Below are 26756 nucleotides of genomic sequence, written 5' to 3'. Positions count from 1 at the left end.
AGTACGTCATTTCACAGGTATTTCTTTTGCTCATTTTGCCCTTAGTCCTCTTTTAATATATAGAAGGAGATAAGTAGATTAGTTTAATGTTGAATAGTGATTAATTCTTTGAAAGTTGAATTTTCTCTCCATGTTTACTTTGAATTTTTGTCTTTCAATTAGAAGATAATTTGATACGATATTGTTGTGTTTAAATTTGATAATTACTGATCATTGTACCTGAATTCCTTAATTCATGGGGGCCATAAATGAGGCTTTATTGTGCCTTAATGAGGTATTATTGCGCCATTAATGGTTGATTTGTTGATTGGTGTATACCAAATTAAATTCATATAGTGTTAATAATGATAATTAGCTGAAATTGTGATACTTTTGCTTGTCATGATTTTATTTTATTTTTGAGTAGATATATTTTAGGTTTTTTAATTTTCAATTTCAATTATATTTTCCTATTTTTTATATTAATAGTCAATTATTTTGTTCGGACAAAATTTTATTATGTATCTAACCAAAGAGATCTCACTATCTCTTTGGTGTAGATTTTTTAATGATTTGATTTATATTAGTTTGTATATTACTTTCCTTGTTCTTTAAAAAATTATATTATATTCATATCTTTTAATGAGTTTGTGGACTCTTTTCGTTTTTCGTTTTTCGTTTCATATAGTTTTATTATTATATTGTCTGTATGAACTTATTATGATTTTATCTGTATTGTATTTTTCAGGACACGCGAGGTGAAAGAAAGAAGGATAGCGGGACCTTTTATGGGTGTTTTCTTATCGAACATTAAAGCTTTATTGTCTAAGCGTCCCCGGTCATCTCTGCATGTCCGAGGGTTAGATGGTAAATTTTCTTGAACGAAAGGAACTCCTGGGAGCGGCTATTGTATTCTGATACAATTCATCATACGTGAAAGTATCTTGTGAAAAAAAAAAAAAAAAGGGTTACAGGCCCGGATAAAGGGGCTGGATCACTAATTATAACACAAAGATCCATTATATAAACAAAAAGAAAAAAGAAAAAGAAAAACGAAGCAGGTAGCTAGACATGCATGCATGCAGTAGCTAGCTAGTACAATTTATTATGACGAGATTCAACATAAACAAGCAAATGAGGAAGCGGTGAGCAGACTTGATTGATCACATGTTTTGTATGACTGAAAATGGAGTGACTGACTACTTGTACCGGAAAACAGTATATTTGAACTTCAATTTTAAACGTGTGTATATTGTATCCAACCATCACTCTCGTGCTAGGTCATTTTAGTATGCTAACCTCTTTATTTTATGTGACTAGTAATCAAGTATATATATTAAGGAAAATATTATATGCACAGAATTTGGTACAAAAATATTCATAGGATGCGTATGTGTTAACTTGTGATTGGATTGATCCTCTGCACATGTATTAAAAACACCAATTAAAACTTCTCATCTCAATTGTCAAGTCATTTTGTGCAAAATTATGTACCCAATTATGTATCCATGTATCTTATAATGCATTTTGGTTCGATTTTAAGGCATAAATGCAATTGAAATCGCATTATCACGTGGATCTCTCGTAAATGGGCTTATCCAGACGGGCTTCCGGCCCATTTGCTTTCTTCCGGCCTTGCATATTCACGGTCCAACTACGTTGTCGCAAACTTGTGTAAGACCCTGGGTGATGCCAGCAGCAGACAGCGACCAGAGGATCATTATCTTCAAATTGGTAAGTCTTTTAGAACACGGATGAAGATAAAAAAATTTAACTTGTAAAAAACATATAAATTAGGGAACAAAACAGTACAGATGTGAATGTTGCAGGTATAAATTGTTACATTGGAATGGGAGGAATGCTCTGTTCGTGCCTGAAAAAATTACTAGGATCGACATTAAGCTTTACATGAACTAGCCTATTAAAGTTATCTTTGAAGTACTTTTTACCCCATATGCTTGCTTGCTGGTAACTCGTGTGACCTTGGAGATTATTCATGCCTAAATCCAGATCATTGTAATTCACATAAGAGCTTCTTGGGGAGTTCAAGACATATGGATTCAAGTAATCGTACAAGTTCCTAATCCAGTTCAGTGCCTGCTGAGTGTCTCCGGCCCAAAGTACTCCCATGTAGACCATATACAAGTTTCCAGCTCTGTGTGGGAATGGAATTTCTGATTCCGATATCTCACTCATTCTACCTCCGTATGGTGTCAATACAACAATAGTTGTTTCCGGATCACGCGAGAACATTAGTTCCCATATCCCTTCCAAACCCTCTTCGGAGATTGGCTCTTTCACAAAGCTTGATTTTGCTTTGATTGGAACTTTTGGTACAAGAGTTCTGTTTGTCAAGACACTAGGAGAAGATCCTGTCGGAAGCCAGTGAAAAAAAGGGTTGACTGAATCCAGCTCAATTCGGAACAATGTTCTCTAGCCAATCCCAACTCAGGGAAGCTTAGTTGCATTAGTTGGAGCAGACTATCGATTTTACCAAGGAACAAGGACACGAATGTCACTCGTATTGTCTTCTTATCTTCGCGAGCACTTGTATTGCTTAGTATACAATTAACTTGAATTCTAATGTCTAGATCCTTATCGACATTCGGAGCAACAGATTGCCACTTATGAAGGAGTGCAGTTGCATTCTGCTCTAGCGTTTTGTCAACTGTGAAAATAGTTACTATTGGAGGAACTTGAACTAATTTTATCTTCCACGAATAAATGACGCCAAAGCTAGAACCACCTCCTCCTCTAATTGCCCAAAACAGATCTTCACCCATCGATGTTCTATCAAGAACTCTTCCATTAACATCGACCATACGAGCATCGATAACATTGTCTGCAGCAAGACCAAACTTTCGTCTCAACGTGCCATATCCTCCCCCGCTAATTAGTCCACCAACTCCAACGCTTCCCCATAGCCCAGCTGGAAATCCATGCGTTGAACTTTTTTGTGAGATTGCATAATAAAGTTCGCCAACAGTTGCACCAGATTCAACCCATGCAGTTTCGGAGGCGATGTCAACATTAATAGACCGAAGATTGATCATATCAAGTAACACAAATGAAATATTATTCGTGGTTCTATATGACAGACCTTCGAAATCATGACCGCCACTTCGGGTTCTGATTCGCAAGTCATGTCTTCGAGAGCATAAAATGACTGTTTGGATTTGCGATTCATCTATTGGTGTAACAATGACTAGAGGCTTTTGAGAATCAGGGAGCGATGCAAATCGAAGATTGCGAATCGAGAACTGCAAAACAGAAGCATAAGACGAGTTGTCGGGGGTGTAAATAACTTGCGAAACAGAGGTAGAGTTCTGTGAGCGACGCTCTAGGCACTGGATAAAATCTTCATTAGTTGCCTTTGAGAGCTGCGAAAGCAAAAGAAAAAGAACAAGCGGAAGCAAGGAAGGCATAGAAACATTCATTGATATCATATTTTAATTTATGAATTTGGGAAAAGAAGATACGATGAACTAGTGATATATATTGATCTTCAAGCAACAACAATATCTAATGTACTCTCGCAAAGATATGATTTTCAAGTCAAAAAATCTAAAGTCAACTATTTTGGTGGCTAAAGAAAGTAAGAACAACTGATCAAGATGGCGTGGGCGGACGGCTATCAACTAGAGCTGAACAAAAAAACCGGACCTAAAAAGACCGTCTGGTCTGGCCCGGTAAAAAGACCGGATAAAGCCCGTCTACTAAAAGCCCGGCTCGGTCTTTATCTGGCGTGCAAGTCCTTACAAGTCCTTGATTTTTTGTCAAAAATCTGGCCCGGCCCGGCCCGGCAAAAAATCTGGCCTGGATAAAGACCGAGCCTGATAAAAGACCGGTCTAAAACCTGGATAAAAGCCCGAAAAGCCCGGATGAAAAGCCCGATTAACCTATAAATCGGAGTTTTTTACACATCCAAGTCCATGTATAAATATTAAACATATCCCCACATCAACTAGACTAATTAATGCTACACGTACTGACACAAATTTATATACAAAATTTAAATTAATTTCAATCAATTCAAGATATGTATACATATATATCACGTCAATTCATTTATACAACTCAAATTTCAGTTAAATAGAATGATATGGAAAAACTCAATAAAAAAAGGTCATATAATTATTTAAAATCATAACTAAAAAAAGCCCGGATAAAAGCCCGGTTAAATCTGGCCCGGCCTGGTAGGCCGAAGTAGGCCTCATTTTTTCATAAGAAATCTGGCCCGGCCCGGCCCGATTTTTGAAAAGCCCGGTCCGGGCTTTTGAAAAAAAGTCCGGGATTTTGAAGGACCGGTCCCGGGCCTAGTGGGCCGGTCCTTTTGTTCAGCTCTACTATCAACCTTGTAGAGCTGACTATATAGATCAGGCCATGCTAAGTTTTTATAGAGCTTTTAAATTAATTCTTTAAAAAAAGGGCTCGAGAAAGAAATATATATAATCACCATAATTTATTTTAATGACAATATTATTGTCAATTTATCATTATATAATAGAGAACATATTCTATGGATTTGGTATAAGTAAAGAGTTACAATGGAATAGGAGGAATGCTCTGTTCGTGCCTGAAAAAGTTAGTAGGATCAGCACTAAACTTCACACGAACCAGCCTGTCAAAGTTATCTTTAAAATACTTTTTACCCCATATGCTTGCTTGCTGGTAACTTGTTGGACCCTGGAGGTTATTAATGCCTAAATCCAGATCATTGTAATTCACATATGAGCTCCTTGGGGAGTTTAACACATACGGATTCAAATAATTATACAAGTTTCTAATCCAGTTCAGTGCCTGTTGAGTATCTCCGGCCCAAAATACTCCGATATAAATCATATACAAGTTTCCAGCTCTATGCGGAAATGGAATTTGTGACTCTGATATCTCACTCATTCTTCCTCCATATGGTGTCAACATAACAATAGTTGTTCCCGGATCACGCGATAACATCAGTTCCCATATTCCTTTCAAATAGCTTGATTTTGCTTTGGTAGCAAACTTTGGTAAAAGGGTTCTGTTGGTCAAGACACTAGGAGAAGCTCCTGGTGGCAAGCTAGTGAAAAATAGCACTGACTGGATCCAGCTCATTTCCAAACAATTTTCTCTAGTCAATCCCAACTCGGGGAAGCTTATTTGCATTAATGGAAGCAGTGTGTCAATTCTACCAAGGAACAAGGACATGAATGTCAATCGTATCGTCTTTTTATCTTCTCGTTTACTTGTATTGCTTAGTACACAAGTCCCCTGAATTCTAATGTCGAGTTCTTTATCAACACTGGGAGCAACAGATTGCCACTTATGAAGAATTCCAGTGGCATTCTGCTCGAGTGTTTTGTCAACTGTGAAAACGGTTACTATGGCAGGAACTTGTACTAGTTTTATCTTCCATGAAATAATGACTCCAAAACTCGAACCGCCTCCTCCTCTTATTGCCCAAAAAAGATCTTCTCCCATCGATGTTCGGTTAAGAATTCTTCCATTGACATCAACCATACGAGCATCAATGACATTGTCCGCAGCAAGACCATACTTTCGTCGTAACATTCCATATCCTCCCCCGCTAATTAGTCCACCAACGCCAACATTACACCAAACGCCAGCAGGAAATGCATGTGTTGCACTTGTTTGTGAGATGGCATAGTAAAGTTCGCCAATAGTTGCACCAGATTCAACCCATGCAGTTGCATTTGCGAGGTCAACATTCACGGACCGAATATTAATCATATCAAGTAAAACAAACGAAATATTACTTGTGGTTCTATAAGAAAGACCTTCGAAATCATGACCACCGCTTCGGGTTCTAATTTGCAATCCATGTCTTCGTGAGCAATTAACGACCATTTGAATTTGTGTTTCATCGACTGGTGTAACAATGACTACAGGCTTTTGAGAATCAGGCAGCGATGCATGTCGAAGATTGCGAATAGAGAACTGCAGAACGGCAGTATAGGAGGAGTTGTCAGGAGTGTAAGTAACCTGAGAAATAGAAGTCGAGTTATTTGCATAACGTTCAAGGCACTGAACAAAATCTACACTAGTAGCCTTTGAGAGCTGCGAGAGGAAGAGTATTAAAAGAACGAGTGGAAGCAGAGAAGGAATACATCCATTCATTGATATCATATGTTTTCTTATTCGTGAAAATTAAAGAGATGTTGGTGTTGCTATTTATAGCGTATCTCAAGCAGTGTTCTAAAGATCTTTGATTTGTTAAAAAAAAATCAATAAATATCTTTGAAAAAATATTTTCTCAATTTATCAATTACTAGTAATTTTTGCCCGCTACGCATGGGCATAAAAATAAATCTTTGTAACAAATGAGTTCATAAATTTAAAAAAATTATGATAAATCTAACAAAGTAATAATGAGTATATTAATTTGAAAAAATTGTTATATTTTTATACCTATGTTTATATAGAGATAGTTTATTAATCACTTTTGAATAATTATACGTTGTGTAGATGACTTTTGATATTAATATTCACTATTATATTATAATAAAAATGTATGAAATATTATACGATTTGCTTTGGGAGTATTCACAAGAATTAATATTTAAAAATTTATTATAATACTATAATGACAAATAAAATCACTTAATATATTGTCTAAATAATATACTAATTAAAATTTATCTCAAATATATTAAGAGGTAACATACCTATTTACTATAATTTATAAGTATAACTTAATTTCACTTTCTTTTAAAAAAAAATATTTGTATCATCGTCCTTTCTTTGATTTTCATAGCAAAGATTAAAAAATGTCTATAAAAAATTTTATAGTATAAAAATAAATTTTAAATTATTTTTGTCACATTTTCTCAAACAATCATTTATTAATTATAAACAACAACACCTGTCTACTTCATTCTTAGGTTTCAAATATTTAAACTCAAGATAGATATTTAAATGCTATACTTTTTATAATTTTTTGATACAAATAATTTTTTTCAATCTCACTTTGAATTTGAATTAAAAAAATTCAAAAACAAATGTGATATACACTTTTATTATTATAATTTTAACCATACTATACATTTTGTTACGCTTTATTTACATCTCGAACAAAAATATTTTTGAAAACAACGTTCCATTTTATGAGAATTATAAGAAATGTCCACTTTGTTAATTTGATAAAGAAATCGCTATTGTGTTGTTTTTCAATTTTTGCATTTTTTTTGTGAATGGTTACTCTGAATTGTATATGACTTAAATTTTTTGATTTCTTTAATATAATATAAAAGAAAATCTTACATTATTTTTGTCAACTTTTTCGATTTACTAATTATTAATCATGAACCTCATAATGAATTTTTCTTTTTTCACACTCCATAATTGAATATTCACTTATTAAACTTACATAACTTTTAAGTATATATTATGTTTCATTTAATTTCACTTTAAATTTGAATTAAAAAGTGAAAAAAAATGTTTCAAAAAAAGAAAAGAAAAAATGTGATATATGATTTCATTGTTATATTTTAAATTATAAACGTATTTTTCATTTTATTACAATTTATTTACATCTCAATAAAAAATATTTTTAGAAGATGAGGTTGTATTTATGAGAAATATTTACTATACTTTTTCTTTTTGAGAGTCTAGATTCTTAATGTTTAAATTTTTTATGAAAATAAGTTTTGATAATATAATTCATCATCCTTTTTCGATCTATCAATTATCAATTATTAACTAATGAACGTCAAAGTGTGCAAAAATTTTATCACTTCATTTTAAATTTTAGACTTACTATCCTTTTTATTACATTTTATTTACATCTCAATCAAAAATGTATTTGAAAAATAAGGTTCACTCTGGTGATAGACATAACAAATATTCACTTGTTATCCATTTTTACACTTTTCTGTGAGATGTCCTCTGGGGGACCTCAGTAGAAGCTGCAGCTAAATTCATTAAACTTCTTTGCCAATACATTAGTCAAAAGCAAGAAATCAGTATCACATTAAATTTCTACAAATTAAACGTCAGTAGCAAAATATGAATCTTACAAATTAAACGTCAATAGCAAAATATGAATCTTACTGGGAGACAGAGCCTAGACATTGAATAGCCAGACATCACACATGCACATCCAAAATATGAATCTTAGGAGACAGAGCCTAGACATTGAATAGCCAGACATCACACATGCACATCCACATATCACCATAATAGTCATAGCCTAGAGAAAAAATGAGTTCCTAATTTCCTATGGGGTTTGTTAATGGGGGGAAGATCTTAGTGCCTTTCCCCGTAAGCCTTGACATATAATTTGAAAATCAAGTCCAGAACTACACTCCTATTCACTTGTACCCTTTGATCTCTTGCCATAAATAATTTCCAACACCACCCTTCTGAAATTTAGAATTTCACTTTTTCTAAATTTCTTTATTTGCAAAAAGAACTCAGCAAATTTGGAAGCAGCAAGTCGTCAATGTTCATTGCTTGTCAGATAAGCAAGATAATTGGAGATCATGCCATTAATTATGCAAGTAATCTCAAAAAGATGAATTGATTTTAATGTTTCATATACTCCCTCCGTCCCATTTTAACTGCTTTTGACTTTTTTACACGTATTTTAAGATGTTAAAAAAATCACATCTAAACATAACTATTTTTTATAAAATTTATATCAAATAAAAGTTTAGAATCTAAATTTTTATTTGATATAAGAATTGAATATTTTTATTAAGTGTAGGTATGTCATTTTTACACCTAAATATACGTGTTAAAAAGTCAAACATCAGTTAAAATGGGACAGAGGGAGTAGCAGTTACTTCAAGAGAACACCTGGCCTCTTTTCGGATAAAGGATAAGATCACAAACAACTAATTTCAGAACATAAAGAAACACTATTACACCAAAAAAAGGTGACGATGTGGGTTGTTTGAGCCTAGTTCAGGGTGGAGTTCTCTTAAGAGTGAAAAGAAAAAAGATTTGAAGGTATTATTTACCTCAATTGGATCAGTTTCACCCTCCAACTCAACAATCACAGGAGCATTCATGCTGATTTAGTAAAGCCAGGGTAAATTTTATTCAGAAATATCAAGTTGAACCCAAAATAATACTTAAACAAATATTTCAATAAGATAAGAACCTTCCTTATCTGCAGGGCCCGTGTCCCTAGGATTCTTGCACGTTCATACCTTGTCATATTTTTTAATGTTTTCCGAGGCCGTTCTGCTGGTTTCTCTTCCTGTTTCTCTTCACCGTCAGCCAACAGAGGATCAGCCAAATCATCTTCCCTATTTGCATCTGCATCAACATCCACCTCTGCTCCTTCCTACATATTAATCACTCATAATTTCAATACACACACAAATATCACAAAAAGCATCAATAAATTCAGACAGTTGAAAAGAAATTCCTCATATCAAGCTCCGGCTCCATTAGCTCATCCTCATATCTAAACAAAATACTATTACATTAGCATCAGTCCAGATAATACAAATGCTCTACTAAACTTAAAATATTTGTAATTTGTACAAATTTTTTAAAGAAAACTACACATTCAATCAAGTCAATATAACTCAGAGGGAGATGAAGACACTCCCTTTAAATTGCAACTGGTTAGAATAGCCAAGCAAAACTCCAATTGGAACTCCATTTAAGTAATAGCATAGCCAGCCCCAACAGCAACCTCCGTAAAAGAAATGCCCATGTTGGTCAGTAGTGGCTCTTTTGTGACAAACTGAAAGATTGTAGTCCTTCGTCTATTTTGAAAGTGGCTTTTTCCTCGAGACATATACACTTGTGGAAATGATACAGAAGAAAGGTTATTGAGACGCATCCAACATGATGTTGTATGAATACGAAATAGTAAAAGTTATATGTTTAGACTAATTAATTTAAGTAGTATTTTTTGACACGCACACATAAAATAGTTGGTGATTCCTCACAGATGTGAAGAACTCGAGCCAGAAGTTATACACCTCAGAAGTACTTATTCCTCGGTGTGTGGGAGTGTTGTATTACTGTTTAATTTCAATATACTCGGTGTGTATAAAATTCATTCCAACAGGCAAATAAGTTATTAAACTCAAATAAGAAATTAAACTCAACACTTTGTGCAAGTAACAGTGTATAAAAACTAAGGTAAGGTAGAAATAATACGTAGTTGACATGCATACACTCGGCAAGCTAGGCAGCTCTGTGCCCAGGTATGGAGCATTTATATCATCACTTCTAAATGAATCCTCAAGAGAAACGCCCATTGTGATGAGAGTAGATACCTACACAGTAGACGAAGACTATGTAAGAGAATGTAGAAACAGATACAAAGAAGTTAAAAATTAAGTATATGCGTTAAGTAACAGTAAAATCACTTACATAGAATGACTACTGTATATGTCAATCGTAGTTAAAATAATAATAATTATATTATATGCATTAAGTAACAGTAAAATCAGAATGCAATTGAGAAAAAGGATAACCTAAATCAGTAAAAGAAAACCCCATCACTTCCAAACCATCGTTTTAGACACTTATGCTTCAGTGGCATCTTTGGAAGCTTCGAAATTTTAGGGAAAGCTCGAGTTGACTGTGTTAGTAAGGTCCCTTCTATTTACAGCCCAACCCCTGCCACATTTCAACATAAAAACATTTATGTACACTTGCAAATATACATGAACAGTAACAATTAGAGAGTACCCTTGAACATACAACAAAATTCTCCAAATTCACTTATCTTGTACCTCTCCTGCTCTAGTCCACAACTTTCATCATTCCTTCAAAATTCATTAGCCTCTGCTGCTGTAAATGCAATTCAAAAGTGATTACAAACTTTCTTAGAGCTTTTATCAAACAATACTTAATTCAAAAGTAACAGAAAGTTCTGTGAGAACTTATATCAAACAGTAGAGATGCAAAATCAAAATGAAAACTATTAATCAGACAATTATATAACAATAATCCAAGCATTAGTAAAGATATAGAATCAAGAATACTCGCACAATGTAGGGAAGAACAATTTATCAGATTTAAGTATCAATCCACAATTCAATTCAGAATATGCGTTTTTCACTGAACTATATAAAATGTAAAACTAAAATATTACTATATATACTAAAAAAGAGGGCCAGTGAAATAGAGAGAGAGAGAGAGAGTGACCCAGATATGAAGAAACAGAGAGAGATATGGGACACAGCCGGAGAGAGGGAGATAGAGGAGAGAGAGAGAGAGATTCAGGAAGAAAGACAGAGATTCGCGAAGGGAGAGAGGGGGGAGGGAATTACATGGAGCAGACGGAGGTGCGAGGTTGGAGAGTTTTGACATGAAAGAGATTGAAGAGTTTGAATCCGATTACATGATATGAATTTGAATTTTGAATTTGAAATTGGAATCAAGACGAAGCAGAAGAGGAAGTAAAGCAGCTGCATTGGACATACCAGTTCTATCGATGCAGTGTTTTTGCTTGAAAAGGAAAGCAACACGCGTGAATCAAGAGAATGACATACTCTGCTTTAGGGAAAGTCAATAAAGCGAGCGAAGATTTTTTGTTTTTTAATGACATGAAACATCACAAATGGAAAGTTAGCATGTGTTCGAAAGTTGTGTGGTGGAAAGCTTAAACAATAGTAGAAATTTGGATGGCATTTTTTGTAAATAAGTATGAAGAATTGGGGTAGGGAGTGTAAAAAACCATTGAAATAGGATTCAGGATTTATGATTTAAGGGATATTTTGATTTGATTAAATATCCTGATTTAACGAAAAAATTTATAATATACCTGAATCGGTAGATTAATCATTCGGTTCTAATTCTCGATTTTTAGCGTGAAAGAGAAACCACGTATTTAAAGTCGTGCAATCTTAAGTCAGATGTTTGGTGGCCAGAGAATGAAGCGTGGGGGAACGGCAACTAAGGCTGAACCATTTAGATCGGCCCATATTCGTGCTGGTCCATACACGGTTGCATGCTTCAAATCAGAAATGATTTTTAGTTCTTTACTGGTGGCAGCGATGAGATTGAGCCCGAGCCCTACACAATCAACATTGGCTTGTAATTCTACACCCCCAGATATATTGTCCAATTACCGTACGTTGCTTCGCCAAGTATCCAACAATTTATAATGACTTGCACGATTGAGAAGTCAAAATAGTTTTTTGCATGTATATTCAGTGTTTTATCTTGGTGAATATAGTTGTCTTCTGTATCTGAGCAGAAATAAAATTATAGAAGTGGTGAGTGTGGTAATTAATACAAGAACAATCAGGGTCAGCCCAACAAGTTCTCCTTGGACTGTGATCATATGATACTAATCCAGCTCAACTCTCCTTTTAATCTTCTGCAGTATTAGATCCGAGCCCAAAAAGATACACAAAGCTATTCTTGGGCTATAAAATTGCAGTCACACCTCAAAATTTATATATTTCTGCTATGATAAAATTCAGAAATTTGTTATTCCTATGAACACCCTAAGAATCACAATATTAATATTTTATTACTGATTTACTGGATTAAAATTAAAATTCATCCTCGCGTACCTCATAATATTGCAAACTCTTGCGGTTTTCGCTTTTCCACTTTTCTATCAACTTTACAAACGTCCCTTTGATCTCTTTTACTCCGAATTCATTTGGCATGGTTGACGTTAGACTTAGAAGTCCCTTCGACACTGTAAACAGAGTATTGGTGTCACGTGTGTATCTGGTCAGTCACACAGGAGAAGTGTAATTCGAAGAGAGGGTGGGACCGGGGTTGATATGACAAGACAAGCTCATGCTTGTCCCCGGATCCACCCCAGTCGATCACCGCATTAGATTTACTATGTCCATCTGCAGTTGTGTGTGTTTGTCATCTGCCAAATGCATCTACGTAACAGTCGCTTAATTCCTATATTCCCGTTTGCCTTTTCTAACCTTTCTTGGACCAAACTTCTTATTTCTGTTGAGTCATTTTACATGCATAACCTAGCTTAATTAGCTTTAACACGAATGATGCTAATCTAGGAAATATATAAAAGATATGTGAAGTAAAATTAACTTTGAAAATATAACTTTAAATTTAAAAGTTTAAGTGGGCAACTAAATTGAAACAATTTTTTTAAATTAAAAATGAACATTTAAATTGAAATGGGAAAGTATTTTTTACATAAGAGAGTTGCGCATGATGTTTAACCAAATGATTGGCGGTTAATTGTTGGTTTGAAAGTTGTTAATTAACTGTTGTGAACTCCTACTACGACTAGTACTTAATAAAGGCGGAGTAGAAAGGATCAGGTTCATAAGTGTTGGAGACAGTCTTTCAACGACAACGTTCTGCATTTGATTTGAAGACTCGAGTTTTTTTCATAAATGTGGTTGAATCAGTGAGCTCTGGCTCTAGGCAGTAGAGTGAAAGAGACGGAGGGAGAAATACTGTGTTGGATTTTGAACCTTAAATAGTTAAATCTCGTACACATAATAGTGCAGAGTAGTATAATCAAAAATCACTGCTGATCCAAAGAGGGTGCTGCAACTCTATATATCCGGGGGTTATACCCAGGAAATTGGAAACAAGTTTGTCACAGGGGACTAGAAATTAAGTGAAAACATTTATTATCGAAAAATAAAATCATAAAATTGGCAATGTAGCCTAAGAAAGTCCAACATGTTACTTATATGATGTGCTAAACTCACATTTAGATAATGTGTCAAAAAAATGCACTCCAACACTATCCTAATGGTTATCTAAATCACTAGCACAACCTCAAATCTCTTAGCCATTACCTATTTATAAGTAGCCCATAACCATTACTTATTTAATATTCATGAATAAAATAATCATCTCTCTCCTTCTTTTTTTGTCTTTTCCCTCCTTTTCTCATTCTCTCTCTTAAATTTATTATTAAAATAATCTTAAGAGAACAAATATATGGATTGCTATTGGAGTTGACACTAAAACTAAATTACCTAAATCACTAAGACTCGCTAGGATTCATTATTTTATATTATTAGTAAGTAATAAGATAGGTAACCTATTGGACTTGCTTTAAATGGTCAGATTTGAATTCGGCAGGCTGGCCAGAATTTATTTTTATGTATGTCACGGTTTTAAAAAACTAACTACCTTGTGATCATGCACTTCTATTACCCGCTGATCATGAATTATATATACTCCCTCCATCCCATTTCAAGTGTCCTATTTTGACTTTCAATGGTTAAATTGATCAATTTTTGACCAAGCATAAAGAACAAATTCATTATTATTTTAAAAAACTAAAAATTGTATTTTATAGTATTTTGTATGTACTTTGTAATGATATAATTTTTTTTACCTTTAAAAATTATATTATATGTGTAAATCTCAGTCAAAATTTGGTCAATTTGACCATTCAAAAGTCAAACAGGACAATTAAAATGGGATGGAGGGAATATTAAAATTCACCTACCAAAATAATACCTTACATAAAACTCGTTCTATAATTGACTCTACCGTGAAATGTGGCTAGGAATATTATATCAATTCTATGTCAATATTATATCATATATACTGAAGTAACAATAATTATGATATATAGCTTGCATTCGAAAAAGTTGTTTAGAGAGAGAGAGTTCAAATTGAGTGTGAACCCTCCATCCTAAGCATATACAAATGATCGAATCATAAGAAATATATTTTAGACCATTTCGAATGAAGAAGACTTTAGCTAAAAATACAATACGTATCACAGTGAGACTACAAATTAGAAAATATTCACGGATTGCGGTTTCGTATTAGTATATTTTTTTTAAAATCTTGATTATTTTTTGTAATTATAATATAATCTTACTTGGTGAATTATTATTTTACATAAGAAAATGATGGAATCACCAGTTCACTATCAACTATGTTCGACAATGGAGTTTCCGTTTTTTTATAGGAAAGACGCTTTTGTTTCTTGATGGTTGGTTGACGAAAAAATAGAAGTGCTTATTTTGGATTTTTGAAAGTAAAAGCTCGAAGTCAAATATTTTCTTCGAGTTTTTATAGTGATTTGCATTTTATTATAGAATTTTTAAATTTTTAATGTGTTCTCTACGACCCTTTATTTTTTATATAAAATAAAATTTATTAATAAGATTTCATTTTGTGATAATTTAATTTTTTTAATTGGTAAATTTAAATTACCAAAAATTCTTTTGGCTTATGAGTAAATCTATTCAATCACACTTAATAATTTATAAGTCAAATTTACTTAAAATTAATTATTCATCTTTCTATATTAAGTAACGAATATTTTTTCTGAAAATTAAGTCAAATGATCCCTATATTTCATCAAAAAATTAAAAGTGTCCCGGATGTGAGCTTGCAAGGAAGTTACTTTTCAGGTTAAGACTACTACGTACAACTTTTGAATAAATTATTAATTGATCAGGACACTGATGCGAACCAGAAACCCCAGTTTAAACACAATCAGAACTTTGTTAATTTTGTCTCTATGACAACAATTATCAAAGGCTGTATCTTTTATACACACCGAGGACAACAGTTAATGTCGGTACCAATTTCTCTTTTTTTGACGCATACGATTGAGGTGCACAGATAAATAATTCATGGATAGTTCTGCTGTATATTTATGAGCTCAGACTAAAAATTATTTTTTTTAGATGATAAAATTTATTGATAAAATCTTTTATATATGTAGAAGGGTCAATATTATTAATAAAAAGGCAGTCCATATAAATTCATCATCCATTTAAAAAGTGATTAATATATGCTTCTAAACACACTGGAAAATTTGATAATTCATTAAGAAAAACGTATTGGTAACCCAAACTTATATTCTATACTTTCTGTTGAGGCCATCAGAAGGCCATAATTATTTAGAAGTCGGTGACATGATAATTGATTGTATGTTTCTTCGGTAGGGAGAAATGCTAACAAGGTAATGGTAATTCATGAAGTTGTTAAAATCCTTTATTCACGACCCTTCCGGCTTCCAACGTGTTTGTTGGAGGTTATCTTTTTGATCTTATTATTTGAATGCATTTTCCACTTTCAAAGAAATAAATAAATTAACTTTATTAAAATCAACTTTATTATAATCCAAGAAAAAGTATATAGGGGGCATTTGGATTAAAGTTAGGAATGGCAATCGGGAATGAGAACGGAGGGTATGGGAACGGAGGTTAACGGGAATGAGAATAGTATGGTAAGTCAAAGGCTGGGAAGTGTATGATTTAACCACCTAAAAGGATTGGAGTTCCATCTTATAGCACCAAATAACTAATCCAAACACTTATTATGAGATTAAGGTTCCGATCCTCGTTAACCGAACTCATTAATCATGAACCAAACACCCAATAATTCACTTTTTTGTGAAATTATATAATGAATTATTACTATATTATTAGATTTAATCAAAGAGAGCCTTTGTTCCAACCTAGAAGCATACAGTTATCATATTAGTGGGTGCGACAAATCATTCGAATTACAGTTTCTCTACTAAAATCGTTCACATAATTATGTAAGGCGTTGATAAGGAAAAGGAGCAGAGTTTTGTTTATAGAAAGGACAACTGAGAAGTCAAATCATGAAACAGGAATTTTAGTCAATCCCTGAGATTTGTTAATCTTTTTCAACCGAAAGGAGCAAACAAATTGACAGCACCTTTCTTTAATCTTTACCCCCATGATGCTTTTTACCTTCAGCCCTTTATCATTTTCCATAGGAAATTTAAAGTATCTATATTTTACGAACCATTATTATATATAGATGAAAATGACCTCTCTTGCATCATGAACAAATTTCTCTTACAAAATCCATCTTATATAAACATCAGTATTAAATAACAGTACTAGGTTCAAATGTATTTTTTAATATATTATTTATTAGAAATCTTTTTATTTACATACATGATTATCTTTTCAATATACTTACTTAAATTATTATTGTCTGCGTATAAATTTCTTTTATGTATTAATATTTGATTTTATTATAAAATTTGGTTCTTTCTATAAAAATTATTCTCGGATACATGTATGGTTATTTTATTCTAATGATATGTTTGATTTCAAAATGTTAATTAATTTTGATACTTTGATATTTAATGATTCTAATGTTTGTTAAAAAAGAGTTTCGCTCATTAATAAAAAATTGTAGATTTCTCACTAAATTGAAAATATGCTTATTTAATAAATCCCGCTAATTTAATATTTCCTATGTCCCTCGCATTTATTTTTGCATCTTTTGGCATGTATTTTAAAGCGTATATAAAATCATAGTTTCATAATATTCTTTTTAATATTTATTTTTGTATAAATATTTTGAATTTTTATTAAAAAAATAATTTATGAAATTATCTTAGGAAAGTACTAAAATATATGGGTAGCTCTTAGTTTTCTGATTTAAACACTCCGAGGGAATAAATCCGTTCTGTATAGAAGAAAGATGATGCAGTCTGCTTAAACAATAGCGTTTCTTGATGAAAATCCCTTCCGATGGTTCCATACAATTATTAACATGAGTTAATTAAAATACATAAAGTTAAGTAGTAATTATATAATTAATATTTATAATAAAATTGATAATTTAATCAGTATAGGTCATATAAATGCAAGGATTCCAATTTATATCTTGAGTATAAATTCAAACAAAATATGTGTACACTTACAGCAGTTTAACTTAAGAGTAATACATATTATTTATAAGTTGTGAAATGACCTATATATGAAATATAGGATTTAATTTATATAATTAGTCAAATTTTATTTATATCTTTAATCTATTAAATATAAAAATTATTAATATAATAATAAGATATAATAAATATCTATATATTTTTGTGAAGCCAAATTTTAAAATTAAAAATTGTATAAAAATATATTAAAATATTCGACTTCTTAGATTCAAGCTTATAAAACTTATAAATCAAAACTTCACTCCTAACTTTTTCATGCTAAATATACAAATTTATAAGCTGAAAACCACCAAGAACTTTTTCTATGGATAAATTTAAAAAATATACTCCCTCCGTCCCCCTCAATTGTTTACCTTCAAGAGGGACACAGAAACCAAGACAATGTATAAAAAATAGTAAAGTTAGATGAAAAATGGATTACTTAATAATAGATTTGAGATAGTGTTATTGTTAAATATGAGATAGTATGGGGAAGATAGTGGGTGTAATGATGAGAAAAACTTACTATTTATAATAACGTAAAGAAAAGAGAGGGACATCTAACGGTAAAGAAATAAGAGGGACAAAGGAAGTATATCTTTTGCTCAAAATAAAAAAAAATGGATCGGAAATGTAAAGTAAATTTATAAGAATTACAAATGAGTAATGTGTTTGATGAAAAAGCAAAATTCCTAAAACCAATATTAGCATCCTAATTTTTTATTTTTTACGAGTGCTTCTAGTCTTTTATCCGGACACTAAGTTGTTTTTAAACAAAGTAGTTTGTTAACGCTCGGCATTAATCAAATATTATGGAGTGGGCCTCGACAAGAATGAAGAATCCATTGTTATGGCAAACAAGTTAACCATTAGGTAAAGCATAGATATGTTGAGAAAAGCCACAAACCTCTAACCCTATAAGGCTATAAGTTTGACCTCCACTTTCATTACTCATTAGTACCACTAAATTTCAACTTTGTCGGCCTTCATAATAATTTATGCCTTGATTTCATAATCATATCATTGTTTACTGTTACATGCTCTTTTCTTTTGGATCAATAATAACTTGATCATCGAGTAATGACATTAAAAAGCAAGAGAGGCATTTAGAAAAGAAAAAAACAAAAACACCTGGGAGGTTATGAATGGTGTATGGACTGGATTGATGTATCATTTCAAATATATTACTCCCTCAGTTTCTTTTTTCTTTTCTTGTTTGTGATGTCGGTACTGTTCATAACACGAGATAAATTACTAATTTACATCTAATCTATAAAATTAAATATAATCATGAGTGATTTTGTTAGATTCGTATTCACAAGTACTTTAATACAATGAAGTTTTTATATTTAATACTACTACGAAATGAAAGATATTAACGATCAAAAATGCGTGTTGGCAAATGTGAAAAGTACAAACAGGAAAAGTATTTAGAGACGGAGAGAGTACAAAACTTTAACAAAAATTTATAACCCGAACCCGATCATATTTTACTAAAATATAATATAAGAGTAATTTGAAATTTTCTCTAACATTTAAAATTGATCTCTCAGGTTTAGCGGAGGAATATAATATGAACACGGAGGTATTAATTGTCCAAAGATAGGGGCGTCGTAATCCTCTATCCAATCAAAAAAATTGAAATTTCAAGTGAGAGTGAGTGTTGAAATATAATATAAGATTGTCTTTATCTTACACCTTAATATTTTAGATAACTGGTTTTTAGTGTATATTGATTTAATTTTATCCAAATCAATTTGGACAAATTGATAAATATGTAAAATAAAAATATTAACAAAATATACAATAAAAGTAATTGTATTAAACAAATCCAACATAATTCCAAAATATTAGATTTCCCTCTTGTTTTTATCATTGTCAACACTTGTTGTGTGTTGGAAAAAACTATGAAATAATGGAACCAGGAGAAGTTCAGAATTCACTATTTACTCTTGTTATTCTTTAATAGTTCAGAAACTGGCTTGCATTTAAAATCAAGCTATCATCGATATGTTTCGATTTAAAATTAATTACCGAGTGGTCCGTCAACAATATATAAAATTCTAGCAATTCAGAGTCACTCATTTTAAATCTTGTTTCCTAGATTTTTAATTTTGCGCAGCTATGCTAACACGGGCTACACTGTCCCTGACGTTACAACCAGCATTTTTAAATTAATAAATCATGATCGAATAATAATCACAAAAAATATTGAATTTTCCGTAGGAGGATTTGAGCTTGACACTCCAGAAGAATCATACGTTTTCAACAAGAGACCTTCCATGGGGTCGGGAAGATTTAACCTCTTCTCTTTTCTATTTTATTTTATCTGCTGTAGATAACATGCAATGATTCGCTTCGGATTGATACTATGCTAAAGTATAAAAACTTTAACAGTAGTCAAATATCTTGTTTATATTTCGTGAAGGGATGAAATACAGCTAGAACAGTGATCAAACCAGTACACAACATGTAACATGCTTAGAGTCAATTTAATTCATGTTTTGCATGAAAATAATGATTAGTATGGTCTTATATATAATGGTGTTAGATCTCTTCCATTACTTTAATATTGATAATATAATAAGTTGCCGTTGGCACATGAACATACCGCCTTGTCACTGCATTATCTGAATTTTTTTCTGAATATATTATTTTGTTGCAATGATTTAAATTTCAAAATGAACTCATTAATTAAAATATTTATGGCGTATGGTTGATTCCTTAAAATATATAGAGATGAGCCGCCCCGAACAGCCACTCAATTTGCGCCCCCCCTCTCTCTCTTAAACAAAAAAAATATCTCGCATCACCTACAGAGAATCTCTCCGAAAACAAATTTAGCGTTTTCAATCTTCATCTGAAATTCACAAGCAGAATTTAATGTCGGATGAGAGCTTGAGATCTCTATCACTAGATTGTTTAAATCTTCTAATAAATGGTCAGGCTTTCAGTGACGTCACCTTCAGTGTCGAGGGTCGTTTGGTTCATGCGCACCGATGCATCTTAGCAGCGAGGAGCCTCTTCTTTCGAAAGTTCTTCTGCGAAGCCGAAACATCGGGTGATCACGGTGGGAGGACTAGCGGCGGTGCCTTGGCGTCGTCGCCGCGTGGAGGCGGTCCGAATTGCCAGGTCATCCCCGTGAATTCAGTAGGGTACGAGGTTTTCTTGTTGATGTTGCAATTCTTGTATAGCGGTCAGGTCTCGGTTGTGCCGCAAAAGCATGAGCCGAGGCCTAATTGCGGGGAGAGGAGTTGTTGGCATACGCATTGCACTGCAGCCGTTGATCTTGCTCTTGATACTCTTGCGGCCGCTAGATCTTTTGGGGTCGAACAGCTTTCTTTGCTTACTCAGGTTATTATATTTCTTCTCTTGATTATTATTTTATAATTGAAGTGATTAATAGTATCTTTAATCAACATATGCACGCTGTGCAGCTTTTTTGTTTGAGTTTGAATGAAAGAAAGTTGGATTTGATCTCTCGCTGAGATGCAGTACAGTACTTGTTTCTTTACTTTTCTGGCACTAGCTATGTGAATCACAACTTTTGCAGAAATGTTTGATGCAACTATGTGTTTTGTTTCAGTTATTTCCTATGTACTGCTGGGGAGTTAAGGTCTGATTAAGTATTATATGTTTCAAATCATGTGATTCTAAGGAAATGCATGTTTGACAGGCCAAATCAGAGCAAACAAGAACCCATCTATCATCTTCATATCATGCAAGTTTGTGATGGGTTTTTTAACTTGATTTGGGTTCCTCAATTTGACTGTTTCAGACCCAATTGTTTCTAATATTAGATCTTGATTTCTCCGGTCTTGTCTTCCACAGTGATCCATCACATGAAACTTGCTTCTTTATTTCTTTCTTTCCAAATAACAAACCCCACTTTCCTCATTTGGTTTCACATTCACATATACAACCAAACTTGTTATGCCAAAACATTAAAGCAAGGTAGATGTAAGTTTTACCTACTTCAAAATTCCTCTCTTTCTCCCTCTGTGAACATGTGTGCAAACATTTCAATACACTTTCATGTATAAGTCCTTTGCAAGGATTCGTTGCTTGTGGTCAATCATTCATGAAATGATGTTTTTCTTTTTGTAAAATTGGTTATTGTTTGTTACTGCAGAAGCAACTGGAAAGCATTGTGGAGAAGGCCTCGATTGAAGATGTAATGAAGGTTTTAATAGCCTCGAGAAAGCACGAAATGCAGCAGCTGTGGAATACTTGTTCTCATTTAGTTGCGAAATCTGGTCTTCCACCCGAAATCCTAGCCAAGCATCTCCCCATCGATGTCGTATCCAGAATCGAGGAGCTTCGTCTCAAATCATCACTCATTCATCACTCTGTCGTGCCCCACCACCACATCGCCACATCTGCTGACTTCGAGGATCACAAAATCCGACGAATGAGGCGAGCTCTCGATTCCTCTGACGTGGAATTGGTCAAACTCATGGTCATGGGAGAAGGCCTTAATCTGGATGAAGCACTGGCACTGCATTATGCCGTAGAGAATTGCAGCCGAGAAGTCGTCAAGGCATTGCTCGAACTCGGCGCAGCCGACGTGAATTTCCCCTCGGGCCCAGCCGGGAAAACCCCCCTCCACATTGCGGCCGAGATGGTCTCACCAGACATGGTCTCGGTACTATTAGACCACCACGCAGACCCGAATGTCCAAATGGCCGAAGGAATCACTCCTCTCGACGTGCTCCGAACCCTAACATCCGATTTTCTCTTCAAAGGGGCCGTTCCAGGACTCACACATATTGAGCCTAACAAGCTTCGGCTGTGTCTCGAGCTCGTACAATCAGCCGCTCTGGTGATCTCAAGAGAAGGAGGTGGCGGAAGTGAACCTAATTCTTCGCAAGCCATTTATCCGCCGCCTCTGATGAGCAGCGAAGATCATCAAAGCAGCGGAGGGAGTACAGGTGGCAATCCGAATCTGGATTCGAGGATGGTGTATCTTAATCTCGGAGCAGCAGCACATTTGAACGAGGGAGATAGTCGAAATGCCCAAAGGGATCATCCTTCTTCCATGTATCACAATTCTCATCACGCCTACTAATAATTGACTAGCCATTGCCAACATTAACTATATATATTTTGTGTCGAATTAGTTCCTGACATAATCCATATTTTCTTTATAACGAAGATCAAGCCGTTTGGGACTGGCTATATATCTCATCTATGAATATAATATGGCTTAATTATATGGTAGGGTTTTTCTGCAAAGTTTACTAGGGTTTGGTCGTAAGATCATCATTGTGGAATTCTGATCGAGTTTTGCCCACCTGTAGGAAGCGTCCATGTCATTCTTTTTAACCCTGGGTTATCAACTTCGTAGTGCTGGTAACTATTTACCTGTTATAAAGCCATACATAATAAGTGTGTACAAATATGAGGATTCAAAATTTAACCTCGTAATATTCAATCTATTCATCATATGATCATATATATATGTAGGAGCAGTGACACAGTAGATAGGTAATGGTCGCCTGATTAGTGATATATTCAACTCAACTCAACCGAAACGAAATGTATAGCATAACATATATAGACTAATCATATCTAAGAGCAAATAATAAATTTAATGAGAAAAGAGGAATTACATTTATTTCTAATATTAATCCACTTACTGCTCATATATGATTCTTCACCAATGAAATAAACATAAGAGGATAATGTACGTGCATATAAAATGTTTGTATGTGACATTATTCTTGATTTCTTTCTATTTGAAAGGGAATTCAGATACTATATTTTAAAGAGAAAAATTACTGTATAATACGTATTTAGTACATAAATTTTACCTGTTGTTCTTAAATTCCCTTGTATTTGAAAAAGAAATTACGACCGGAGAAATAATTTGATTTGAATGCGATAGAAACGAATATATAAGATGCATGGTGGGGTTAGGCTGATCACTCATCAGGTCTTCTTAGGGCTTTGTTTGGAGGTGCGACTTTTCATTCTAATGGGCGGGACATGAGCTGTCTCATCCCATTCAACTCGCTCCTTTTCCTCGCTTTGATGGGCATCTAATCTTTTTTTATTGGCTTTCAGGGTGCTAATCAGCTAGAGCCATCATTTTGCTAAGAGAATTCTGATTGGTTGTCCTCCATGAATGCAACATTGAATTTGACTACACGACAACCGCCTAAGCACTAGACGCTTATTATTATTATAATATAAATTACAATAATTCAAATAAATACTGCTCTCTCTATTAAATTCACATTTTATTTCCTCACTGTCATATTTTCTTGTCCAGCCTTTCGACATGATATGTCCCCTCACCTCACAGCTGTGAAAGAATCCTAACGAATGATGATTAACTCTTCCGGGATTTTCATTGTCCGATCACTTCACGGGAAGTTCTATTGTGCATTATGTAGATGGGAACAAATTCTAAACACACTATTTGTTTAGGCACTGTTTCTTTAGGTAACCGACGAAGAAAATGTAATATAAAATATATTTTCCCCTAATCTTTACTTTACTTTACCATCCTTTACCTGAAAAGTTAACCGGCGAGGGCAGGTTGTAAAGATGCACAACACTGTAGTAAAATAGTGAACAACATATATAAAAGGGGGCTTCTGATTTGATCTATCAAGAAACATGCATGTGTGTATATCAGACGTTTATGCGTAACGTCTTCATTCGTATGTGCGTTCGTTCTGCACTTGTGCTTGTATGCAACTGCAGCTGCACGCACCGAAAGGCTTCTTCGGCTTATAAAAGTATTATGGAACGGAGGAAGTATGAACTATCAAAATAAGTTAAACGATTTGATGCTTAAAATGTATGTAACCGTTATTTTGATACCAACTCGCACTCGAGCAACTTCAAAATTAAATATATGCGTCGATGCACGTGTACGAGAGGTAGCTAGGTTATGAATCAGTGCAGATGGAGGTAGCACCGTTCAAGTCAGAAATATGAGCTATAAATACTTATCCAGAGTGAATGAAATGCGATGATGTTCAGTTTTAAATAGTTATCGTTATGTGTAATTCAATTTTATAAAAAAAATTTTACTGCTCGACATGTATTTCAATATTTTTATAAAATGTAGATTTATAATTAATTTTTAATTTTTTCTGAATAAAAATTTAATATTTAAATTTTTATTTATAAAAGTATAAAAATGTATTATGGAACTATGTTTTACAGAAATATTAAAATCAGCGTAAAATCCTGTCATCCAATATATATAACTCGTGATACGGAGTAATAATATATATATAAGTTGAGCACTTGGTCTGCTGAGAGAACAAGTGAAAGTTAAAGAAGAAACAGCAGCGAAGTAAAGCAGTACATAATTGATCAAGCAGAAGCAGAGCAAATGGACAGGTTTACAAGTCGGAGCATGCACAATTACTGATCGACTGATAACAACATGGGCGTGCAATACATTTACACTGACTCCACACATGCATTCTAAGTGTTCATATACTATTACATACAGGAGATTTGCAGTTTGTTTATGTATGAGGGCCCGAGATGTTGTTGTCTAAACGCAACTTAATGCAACTGCAACTAGTAGATACTCCATCATTGATCGTCTCCCTCTTCATTCAATTCAACACCTACTGCATATATTAATGTTCTTTGAAGATACACCAACTCTAATACTCCATCCTATGGATGATCATTTTAAAAAATTGTTTTCAAAAATAAGTTGAGCCATTTTTTCAGTATATATATATCAACAATCTTTCAAATATATCTGCTTTTTATTTATAGTTGCCAAACAATTTTTCAAATTTATCATTTCTCTTTTGTCATTACTAGACATCATTTGTCTAAGATTATATAACTCCTTCCCTTTATACATGTCTTTTTTGGAAAAATTTATCTTAGATGACCATTTTTCTTTTCAAAATAATTTTTTGAATAGTTTCCCAGAAAATACCCTTTGAATACAAGTTTTCATTTTTGACTCCACCACATATACACATAAATCAACTTAATTCGTGTATTTATTAGGGCCAGACAAGAAAATTAAATACTCAACTAATTTTTTACTAAGATGCATATTCTTTTCATGTCATGTCCCAGGAGGACTCGGGATGGGTGCGGGTCACTTCGGGGTCGGAGAGTGCTATCCCGCCCCCGATCCCCGAATTACAACCCGATCTCCGATCCCGTCCCGAACCCCGAACGGGGAACGGGGATCCCCGCGAGGATTCGGGGAATTTTATTTTTTAATAAAAAATAATGACTTTGTAATATATATAATATATTTTAATATAAAAAAACAAAATATTAACTCCTAACATACCAATATAATGATATTATCTCATATTCTCAACATTAAATCATATTAAAATTGATTTATAACATAAATAAAAGATAATTTTAAAGTTATAAATATATTATATCACAATATTATTATAATCGACCAATAAAAATAATGATTATTTTTTAATTATAATAATATTATAAAAGATATCTATTTTTAATTATTTATTTAGAATAATATATATAAACATATTATTGTTTTTATATATATACACGATCGGGGTCGGGGATTGGGGCGAGGAGACACGAATCCCCGACCCCGCCCCAATCCCCCATTTTTTTATAAAACTTTACCAGATCCCCACCCCCGAAAAAATCCTCGAATCCCCGACCCAAACGGGGCGGAGATCGGATCGGGGTCGAGCAGGGCGGGGTGAATGCCCATCCCTGAGGAGGACCGAAGGAGTACTGTATAAAACATAAATACATGTTTAACAACCTTCTAAATTTGTTTATTCTTATTTTGTCATTCCAAACAATCTTCAAATATCTCTTCTTATGTCATTCGAGACACACCATCGTTTATGGAGAAAATGACCTAATTAACATGTTTTTAAACAACGCTTGCCCAAAATGTCAATACCATGAACGAATGCCCTTTTTATCTGATCAACCACGCATTGCTTAAACGCGTACATGCATTATGCACTAGCTGGATCCTAGCATGGAGCCCACCCGTCCTTTCTCCCATCCATTATTTCTGTGTCCTCACCCCTCTCTGATTCAATCTCTTATCAGGACTCTTTCCCTCTAATATCGTTCTCCCTGTTCTCACTTCTATCTCTCTCTTTCTTGCATATATGCGTATAGTTCATCCACGCATAATCAATATGCGTATAGATCATATACGTATAACCAATATACGTATCTACGGTTATTT

General features: G+C 33.5%; 2 protein-coding genes, 1 long non-coding RNA gene and 1 pseudogene across 20 annotated transcripts; 1 reads left to right on the top strand and 3 right to left on the bottom strand.

The window, feature by feature from the left end:
- Positions 1-1762: 1762 nt before the first annotated feature.
- On the bottom strand, positions 1763-3539 carry LOC108218002 (tetrahydroberberine oxidase-like; annotated as a pseudogene).
- An 878-nt stretch (positions 3540-4417) lies between these two features.
- Positions 4418-6107, bottom strand: LOC108217432 (tetrahydroberberine oxidase). Its single transcript, XM_017390264.2, has one exon. The coding sequence runs from the start codon at positions 6103-6105 to the stop codon at positions 4522-4524; it is 1584 nt and encodes a 527-aa protein (XP_017245753.2). The 5' UTR covers positions 6106-6107; the 3' UTR covers positions 4418-4521.
- A 1812-nt stretch (positions 6108-7919) lies between these two features.
- Positions 7920-11446, bottom strand: LOC108217642 (uncharacterized). 18 transcript variants are annotated; one of them, XR_010290842.1, is made up of 5 exons: positions 11042-11366; positions 10648-10737; positions 10419-10563; positions 8940-10217; positions 7920-8105 (listed from the first exon to the last, which is right to left on the bottom strand). It is a non-coding gene; the product is annotated as an uncharacterized LOC108217642 (long non-coding RNA). The 18 variants fall into 18 exon arrangements; XR_010290831.1 differs by having other exon boundaries at positions 7920-9735; positions 10099-10217; XR_010290839.1 differs by lacking the exon at positions 11042-11366 and adding an exon at positions 11373-11446 and having other exon boundaries at positions 7920-10217; positions 10680-10737.
- Positions 11447-20306: 8860 nt separating this feature from the next.
- Positions 20307-22746, top strand: LOC108215830 (regulatory protein NPR5). Its single transcript, XM_017388418.2, has 2 exons — positions 20307-20920; positions 21699-22746. The coding sequence occupies exons 1-2, from the start codon at positions 20450-20452 to the stop codon at positions 22632-22634; spliced, it is 1407 nt and encodes a 468-aa protein (XP_017243907.1). The 5' UTR covers positions 20307-20449; the 3' UTR covers positions 22635-22746.
- Positions 22747-26756: the final 4010 nt, after the last annotated feature.

This window comes from Daucus carota, chromosome 4 (assembly GCF_001625215.2).
Source record: "Daucus carota subsp. sativus chromosome 4, DH1 v3.0, whole genome shotgun sequence".
NCBI lineage: Eukaryota > Viridiplantae > Streptophyta > Magnoliopsida > Apiales > Apiaceae > Daucus > Daucus carota.
The sequence above is the reverse complement of the archived record's forward strand: the minus strand, read 5'-3'. Positions and strand labels throughout refer to the sequence as shown.